The following is an 8,380-nucleotide window of genomic DNA, read 5'->3' as shown; positions in this document are numbered from 1 at the left end:
CTTTAGGCCTCCCACATCCGAATCCCCCCAACAAAGCCCGCGAGGGTTTAGGGCTTCGCGTGGCGCGCTCAGGGCGTAGCGTCTAGGGTTTAGGGTTTAGGGTTTAGGGTTTAGGGTTTAGGGTTTGCGGCGCAGCGTGGACGCTGTTTGAAAGCGAAGTGGCGGCGCTGCGAGACGCTGTAGACCTCCACGCAGAACTTTCTGCAGAAGTGGCGAAGAAGTTAAGTGAAGTCGAGGGTTTAGGGTTGAAGATGTGGAGCAGCAAGTGCAAGGAAACTGCGCAGGTTAGGGTTTAGGGTTTAGGGTTTAGGGTTTAGGGTTTAGGATTTATACCGTTTTGAGGTTGTTTATGATCTTTGAGGTTTTAGCATTTCCGGTCTAGTCTTTAGGGTTTAGGTTTTTATGGTCTCGATTTGTACAGCTCGGGTTGTAGTGTTTAGGGTTTAGGGTTTAGGGTTTAGGGTTTAGGGTTTGGGGCTGGGCTTGATAGAAGCTGCGTTTCTGGAGCTTGCGGTGTGGAGCGTATCCTGGAGGCTTGTGCGACGTCGAGGATTTAGGGTTTAGGGTTTAGGGTTTAGGGTTTAGGGTTTAGGGTTTAGGGTTTGCGAGCAGGAAGTGGCGAGTCGTTGGGAAATGCTTTTCAAACACGAGGTTTTGTCTTCTTTGGAAACCCCTTTGCCAGTTGAAGAAGAGGGTTTAGGGTTTAGGATTGAACTGGCGAAAGGCAAGGCCCGCGAGGAGCTCGCGAGGGTTTACTGCGCCGGCGCAGACCCTTGGAAGGAGGTTAGGGTTTAGGGTTTAGGGTTTAGGGTTTAGGGTTTAGGGTTTAGGGTTTGCGGTGGGGGGTTTAGGGTTTGGGGTTTAGGGTTTGGGGGTGGGGTTGTCTGCGCGTCAGGGCCCCGCGCGGGCCCCCGATCGGCTGCCACGGGGGTTTAGGGTTTAGGGTTTAGGGTTTAGGGTTTAGGGTTTAGGGTTTAGGGTTTGGGGCGTGGGGTTTAGGTTTCTGCTGAAATGGAGCAGCAGCTGCACGAAATGGGAGCAGCACTTGAAGAGGCCAACATCGAAGCAATTAAAGTCAACTGCAGCAGACCTTTGGACCAGCTGAAGGCGGAACTCGCGGTGAGGGTTTAGGGTTTAGGGTTTAGGGTTTAGGGTTTAGGGTTTAGGGTTTGGGGTTTGGGGTTTTTGGGGGAGAGGGCGGCCTGTGCAGAGTTTCCTGGCCGCGCGTGAAAGCGCGAACTCCCTGTCTGTGGACTTAGGGTTTAGGGTTTAGGGTTTAGGGTTTAGGGTTTAGGGCTGAGGGTTTAGGGTTTAGGGTTTAGGGTTCTGTGAGCGTGAAGCATGCGGGCTGTGCACATCCTGGTGGGGTCGCGTGAAAGCCCGCTTCGCGTGCCCAAGGGTTTAGGGTTTAGGGTTTAGGGTTTAGGGTTTTTCGAGTGTGAAGCATGCGGGCTGCAAACACGTTGGGGCGTTCTTGCGAGGCGGGCTCGAGGGTTTAGGGTTTAGGGTTTAGGGTTTAGGGTTTGGGCGTGCAGGAGGCGGCGGGGGGCTTTTACTTGTGGCGTTCTTTTGCTGCTTTCGCGCAGCAGCAAGCCGAGCTGCTGCTGCTGTCGGGAAATTTGGAAATAAATTCAAATGTGAATTTATCTGCTGCTCTGGTTTCTCGGGTGTCTGTACACTGGATTCAAACGGAACTCAAAACCGAGTACCAGCCCCTCATCCACGCCAACTTCTTCGCGCTCCTCTACCTCGTACGGTTTAGGGTTTAGGGTTTAGGGTTTAGGGTTTAGGGTTTAGGGTTTAGGGTTTGGGGTTTGGGGTTTGGGGTTTAGGGTTTAGGGTTTGGGGTTTAGGGTCTTAGGGTCTGGGGTTTTGGGTTTAGCGTTTGGCGTCTAGGTTTGGGGTTTAGGGTTTAGGGTTTAGGTTTGGGGTTTGGGGTTTAGGGCTTAGGGTTTGGGGTTTAGGGTTTGGGAGGAAGCGAACAGGTGGCGGGGAAGCTCGAGGGTTTAGGGTTTAGGGTTTGAAGGTCCCTTCAAGGGTTTGGGGCGTCGGGGGTTGCTTGGCTGCTGCTGCTGCGGGGGCGGCGCGCTGCAGCAGCAGCTGCCTAGGGTTTAGGGTTTAGGGTTTAGGGTTTAGGGTTTGCGCGCAGGTGCTGGGGCTGCTGCGGTGTCTGTACACCCGGCTGGGGCTGGAAATGTCCGTCACTGTTGTGGTGGTTTTCATTTCTGCTTTTTCTCTTTTGTTGTATTCCAAATATTATTTGAACTTGGCGAAGCTAAACCCTAGCCTAAACCCTAGCCTAAACCCTAGCCTAAACCCTAGCCTAAACCCTAGCCTAAACCCTAGCCTAAACCCTAGGCTAAACCCTGGCCTAAACCCTGGCCTGAACGCTGGCCTGAACGCTGGCCTCCGCCCCAGTCTAAACCCTAATCTAAACCCTAATCTAAACCCTAATCTAAACCCTAGCCTAAACCCTAATTCAGCGTTTTCCTCCCCTGCCAATTCCCAGTGGGCCAACCTCAGGCAAAGGCAGTCTCAGTATGGCGCCGCTTCAGCCTACAGAGATGAGCCCTAGCTAGCTAGCTAGCTATGGCTAGCTAGCTATAGCTAGCTGGCTGGCTGGCTAGCTAGCTAGCTAGCTAGCTAGCTAGCTAGATTGCTAGATTGCTAGCTCTGAGGCTGGCCAGCTGACTAGCTAGCTAGCTCGCTAGCTAGCTCTGAGGCTGGCTAGCTAGCTAGCAATGAGGCTGGCTAGATAGCCAGCTATGAAGCTGGCTAGCTAGCTAGCTGTGAGGCTGGCGAGCTAGCCAGCTATGAAGCTGGCTAGCTAGCTAGCCAGCTGACTGGCTAGCTGGCTAAAAGTGTGGCCAGCCATTTTGGGCCTAGCTAGCTAGCTAGCTAGCTAGCTATGAAGCTGGCTAGCTAGCTAGCCATAGCTAGCTAGCTAGCTGACTGGCTAGCTGGCTAAGTGTGGCCAGCTATTTTGGGCCTAGCTAGCTGGCTAGCTAGCCAGCCACCTTCCGAACTTCCTGGGCTCCTAGCTAGCTAGCCAGCTAGGCAGCCCAACAGACAAATATCTAGCTAGCCAGCCAGCTAGCTAGCTAGCTAGCTAGCTGGCTAGCTAAAAAGCCAGCTAGCTAGCTAGCTAGCTAGCTGGCTAGCTAGCTAGCTAGCTGGCTACTTTTGCACTGAGTTTGGAACTCTTTGTTTTCTGCTGACTGAGCGTTGACAGTTGGAGCGCGGGCTGCTGCGTCGCAAACCCTAAACCCTAAACCCTAAACCCTAAACCCTAAACCCTAAGAGCAGCTGGGGGAAAGAGGAAAAGAGAAAAGGGTTTTTTGCGTCTGCTGCGGGCTGGGGTGTACGTACACCCGGTTCAAATGGTTCTTTTTGCTTTTCGGATTTTCTTTCTTTTATTTAAATAAAAACTCCAAAACCCTCGACAGTCTTTTTTCCCCAAACCCTCGCGGTTTATTATTTTGAAGTATTCTTTTTTCCGCTGCCGCGCCGTCGGAGTCAGCCACAAACCCTCGCCTGCTGCTGCTGCTGCTGCTGCTGCTGCTGCTGCTGCTGCGGGAGCCGCTGCTGCTCCTGGCGCTGCTGCTGCTGCTGCTGCGGGAGCCGCTGCTGCTCGTGGCGCTGCTGCTGCTGCTGCTGCTGCGGGAGCCGCTGCTGCTCGTGGCGCTGCTGCAGCAGCAGCAGGAGCTGCTGCTGCTGCGGGAGCCGCTGCTGCTCGTGGCGCTGCTGCAGCAGCAGCAGGAGCTGCTGCTGCTCGCGAGGCTGCTGCTGCTGCTCTCGCTGCTGCGGCAGGAGCTGCTGCTGCTGCAGCCGCTGCAGCTGCTGCTGCGGCTGCTGCGACTGAGGGTAGTGGCGCTGCAGCTGCTGCTGCGCGTAGAGTAGGCCGCGCCGCTGCTGCTGCTGCTGCTGCTGCTGCTGCTGCTGAGGGCAGGAGGTCCTGCTTCTGCTGCTGCAGCAGCAAAAGGCAATCCGAAAGATCTTGAGCAGCAAAAAGAAATTCAAAAGTATTTATTTTATTTTCAAATTTAAAATTAAAACTTCTCGAAGGCGACTTGGCCGGCAGCAGCAGCAGCGGCGCTGCTGAGGTGTACGTACACCTCAAGCAGCAAAAGCGCCGCAGTCCAGACACTGCGAAACTCATTTCCTGCTGCTGCTGCTGCTGCTGCTGCTGCTGCTGCTGCTGCTGCTTGTCTAATTTCTGCTGCTGCTGCTGCTGCTCTAATTGCTGTTGCTCCTGCTGCTGTAGTGCTGCTGCTGCTGCTGCAAGTAGTTGCTGTGGTTGCTGCTGCGGCTGCTCCAGTTGCTGCAGCAGCTGCTGCGTCGGCAGCAGCAGCTGCTGCTGCTGCGAACTGTCCGCTGTGTTGCTGCTGCTGCTGCTGCTGCTGCTGCGGCTTTTGCTGCTGCTGTTCGCAATCGCCAGCAGCCAGCAACAAACGCAGCCCAGCCCCAAACCCTAAACCCTAAACCCCAAACCCTAAACCCTAAATTGATTCTTTAATATATAAATTAGTGTTTATATATTTTCAAAAATTAAAAATTAGGGTTTAGAGGACTAATTGGCTTTGCTGCTCCCCTCAGGGGGGCCCCCCAGGGGCGCCTTGGGGGGCCCCCGGGGGCCCCCGGGGGCCCCTCCGGGGCCCCCGGAAAATGTATAAAATAGGGTTTAGGGTTTAGGGTTTAGGGTTTACGTTTTATGGTCTAGGGTTTCCAGTTTAGGGTTTAGGGTTTACACGTAAAAACCCCTCCACTCCCTCTAAACTAATTTGGCAGAAGAATCCTAAACCCTTAACCGTCAACCCTTAACCCTTAACCCTAAACCCTAATCCCTAAACCCTAAACCCTAAACCCTAAACCCTAAACCCTACATTCCTCACTGTGGCCAACTCAGCGAGTTCGCTCTTCCCGTGTGATCAGTAAGCAAAATGAAACGCCTGAACACTAAACCCTAAACCCTAAACCCTAAACCCTAAACCCTAAACCCTAAACCCTTAGCCCTAAGCACTAAACCCTTATCTCTAAACGCCCAAATCATCAAGAAGCCCTAATGCCCAGATCAGTAGGGGCAAACACCCGTGGACAATTAAGGTTTAGGGTTTAGGGTTTAGGGTTTAGGGTTTAGGGTTTACGGCATAGGGTCTAAGCTTTAGGGTTTACACGCCAGCGTCAGCTGCCAAATTCAAAGTCCTTAACCCTAAACCCTAATCTGTAAACCCTAAACCCTTAACTCTAAGCCATAAACCCTACCCTAAACCCTAAACCCTAAAGTCTAAACCCTAAACGCTTAACACTGTTTGCTAAAATCTAAACCCTAAACCCTAAAACCCAGAAAATAGATGAAAGGCAGCAACGCGCAGCAGCAATTAGGGTTTAGGGTTTTAGATAGCAGCAGATAGCTGCTGCTGCTACGCTCATGCTGTGCTGCTGCTGCGCTGCTGCTGCCACTGCTTCTGCTGCTGCTGCTGCTGCTGCTGTTGCTGCTGCTGCTGCTGTTGCTACTGCTGCTCTCCCTCCTACGGCATCCGCTGCAACTCTTGCTGCTGCTGTTGTGGGAGCTGCTAGAGCTGCTGCTGCTGCTACGGCTGCTTCTGCTGCTGCTGCTGCTGCTGCTGGCTTGCTGCTTGTGCTGCTACTTTGGCTATTCCCTTCCATAATGCACTGTTGCTGCTGCTGCTGCTGCTACTGCTGCTGCTGCTACTGCTGCTGCTGCTGCTGCTGCTGCTGGGACTCCTCGTACTGCTGTTGTTGCTGCTACTGGTACTGCTGCTGCTGCTGGTTCCCTTGCTGCTGCTGCTGCTGCTGCTAGTGCCACAGTTACAGCTGCTACTCTTACTGCTGCTGTTGCTGCCGCTAGTGCTGCCGCTGCTGCTGCTAGTTCCGCTGCTGCTGCTGCTGCTGCTAGTTCCGCTGCTGCTGCTGCTGCTGCTGCTGTTTCTTCAAGCTCAGCGGCTTCTTTGTTGTTCTTGGCGTAAATCGTGAAGATAAAAGCTATCCTCTTAAACCCTAAACCCTAAACCCTGAACGAGGGTTACGGGCCCACGGACGTAACCCTAAACCCTAAACCCTCATAGTCAAACCGTTGACGGATGGCAGAGACGATTCGGGCAGCAAGGAAAAGGCGTTACGGGAGAGGGTTTAGGGTTTAGGGTTTAGGGTTTAGGGTTTCACCCAGCTGCCGCGGAGGCACTGACGCAAGCCTTTTCGTTTTAAATAACTTTACTCAATCAAATAATTCACAGCAGCAGCAGCAGCAGCAGCAGCAGCAACAGCAAAACAGCCAGCAGCGGTGATCCGTGTTCTAAACCCTGCAGGCCGAGACCTAAACCCTGAACCCTAAACCCTAAACCCTAAACCCTAATTTTATTCCTTTTCAAAAAGTTGGCCGAATAAATAAAATCTACGGAGCAGCAATTAGGTGTCTGTACACCGCAAACGGAACCCGGCTGCTCCGGGCTCGGGGTTTAGGGTTTAGGGTTTAGGATTTAGGGTTTAGGGTTTGCTCTCACGGTTCAATATTTAGGGTTTTCTTGCCTCTGGTTTGCACTGAAAATTTTTTGGAGCTTTTGTGTGTTTCTCTTCATTGTTGAGGGTTTAGGGTTTGCGGTTTAGGGTTTAGGGTTTAGGGTTTGTAAACCCTAGGTCGGAGGCCCCACAGCTGCAGCCCCATAGACACTGCAGCAGCACAGAGCCAGTCACTTCCGTTTGCTGCAGCGCAATTAAGCAGCCTAAAAACCCTAGTTGATAAATGCCAAACCCTAAACCCTAAACCCTAAACCCTAGACCCTCGAGGCTGACGGCTCGCCCGCTCATTCCACTCAAACTAATGCGCAGCCTAGGCTTAAGGCTCTAGGGTTTGCTCTTCGCAACATTTAGGGTTTAGGGTTTAGGGTTTAGGGTTTAGGGTTTGAGGCGGTGGCGCCCTAGGGAGCTGCTTGCAGCAGAAGTGCAGCAGCAGCAGCTGATTGCTGCAGAGCCGCTGCTGCTGCTGCCTCAACTGCAGCGTAAACCCTAAGCCCTAAACTTCGAGCCGAAAACCCTAAACCCTAAACCCTAAACCCTCAGCTATGAGCACGGCTAGGATTTCCCTTCGTGCTGCTGCTTGAGGTTATTCTGATCTAAGCTTCGGGGTTTAGGGTTTAGGGTTTAGGGTTTAGGGTTTGGGATTTCGGCCTTCGCCTACATTCCCCAGAAGATGGTGGGGTCCTCAGCAGCAGTGCCGCGGTCACGGCGCAGCAGCAGCAGCAGCAACAGCAGCAGCAGCAGCAGCAGCAGCAGCAGCAGCAGCAGCACCTGTAGCCGCAGCATTACCCCTGGGCCGAGCGGGCCCGGCAGCAGCAGCAGCAGCAGCAGCAGCAGCGTGACCCCCGGCGGTTCCAGCCGCAGCGGCAGCCCCAGCAGCAGCAGCAGCAACAACAGCAGCAGCAGCAGCAGCAGCAGCAGCAGCAGCAGCAGCAGCAGCGGGACTGCCTTCTACCGGCATTGTGTGTCTCCTTTCTGCGACTCCATTTGTTCTTTGCTGCCGCGTTGGATGCATCCGGATTTGATTTCTTTCTTTGGTTTGTGCTGCGCTGCTGCTGCTGCGTTTTGCTGCTGCGTCGAGCCCAGCAGCAGCAGCAGCAGTAGCAGCAGCAGCAGCAGCAGCAACAGCAGCAGACTCGTGGCTGCTGCGCTCTTCTGGATCCTTTACGGCATTCTGGACAACTTGGACGGCAAGCAGGTGCGAAGAACCGCTAGGGTTCATCTAAACCCTTTCAACCCCTCCAAGGGCTTAGGGTTTAGGGTTTAGGGTTTAGGGTTTAGGGTTTAGGGTTTGGGGTTTGCTGCTCAGGCCCGGCGGCTGGGCCTCTGCAGCGCGGGGGGAGATTTCTTCGACCACTCGAGCGACTCTGTGTCTTCATCATTTGCTGCTTTGATTCTGATGCACATACTTGCTGCTGCTCCTGCTGCTGCTCCTGCTGCTGCTGCTGCTGCTGCTGCTCCTGCTGCTGCTGCTGCTGCACCCGCAGCAGCAGCAGCAGCAGCAGCAGCGGAGCAGCGGGCCTGCGTCTCGCTGGGGCTGCTGCGGGGGGCCCCGCTGCTGGGGGTGCTGCTGCAGCGCAGCAGCTGGGGGTTTAGGGTTTGCTTCAAAAGGGTTTTTTCTTTGTCTTTGAATTTATTTTTTTTTTCTTTTATTTTTCTTTCTCAAATTCCTTTTTTCATTGCCACTTGGGCCCACCCCATCGTGGGCCGCACCATGCTTTCTGCTGCTCTCGACGGGCCCGAGTACTTCTCCGTAGGGTTTAGGGTTTAGGGTTTAGGGTTTAGGGTTTAGGGTTTAGGGTTTGGGGTTTGGGGTTGGGGGTTGGGGTTCGGGGTTTGGTGGGGG

At 53.9% G+C, this 8,380-nt stretch overlaps 3 protein-coding genes across 3 annotated transcripts; 2 read left to right on the top strand and 1 right to left on the bottom strand.

Moving 5' to 3' along the window:
* Nucleotides 1–251: 251 nt before the first annotated feature.
* Nucleotides 252–1,131, top strand: ENH_00007630 (hypothetical protein; the record flags this gene model as incomplete). The annotated part of the gene is made up of 3 exons (XM_013578617.1): nucleotides 252–290; nucleotides 613–783; nucleotides 1,000–1,131. 3 exons carry the CDS (start codon nucleotides 252–254, stop codon nucleotides 1,129–1,131), a joined length of 342 nt encoding a protein of 113 aa, XP_013434071.1.
* Nucleotides 1,132–3,516: 2,385 nt separating this feature from the next.
* On the bottom strand, nucleotides 3,517–5,667 carry ENH_00007620 (hypothetical protein; the record flags this gene model as incomplete). Its single annotated transcript, XM_013578616.1, has 3 exons — nucleotides 3,517–3,967; nucleotides 4,114–4,478; nucleotides 5,425–5,667. The coding sequence occupies 3 exons, from the start codon at nucleotides 5,665–5,667 to the stop codon at nucleotides 3,517–3,519; spliced, it is 1,059 nt and encodes a 352-aa protein (XP_013434070.1).
* Nucleotides 5,668–7,207: 1,540 nt separating this feature from the next.
* ENH_00007610 (hypothetical protein) lies at nucleotides 7,208–8,131 on the top strand (the record flags this gene model as incomplete). The annotated part of the gene is made up of 2 exons (XM_013578615.1): nucleotides 7,208–7,732; nucleotides 7,844–8,131. Coding segments are annotated over 2 exons (813 nt in total), but the record flags the coding sequence as incomplete, so codon positions are not given.
* Between the last annotated feature and the right edge of the window lie 249 nt (nucleotides 8,132–8,380).

This window comes from Eimeria necatrix, genomic scaffold, assembly GCF_000499385.1.
Source record: "Eimeria necatrix Houghton genomic scaffold, Enh_scaff1219, whole genome shotgun sequence".
Lineage (NCBI taxonomy): Eukaryota > Apicomplexa > Conoidasida > Eucoccidiorida > Eimeriidae > Eimeria > Eimeria necatrix.
This window is presented reverse-complemented; position numbering and strand designations above follow the sequence as displayed.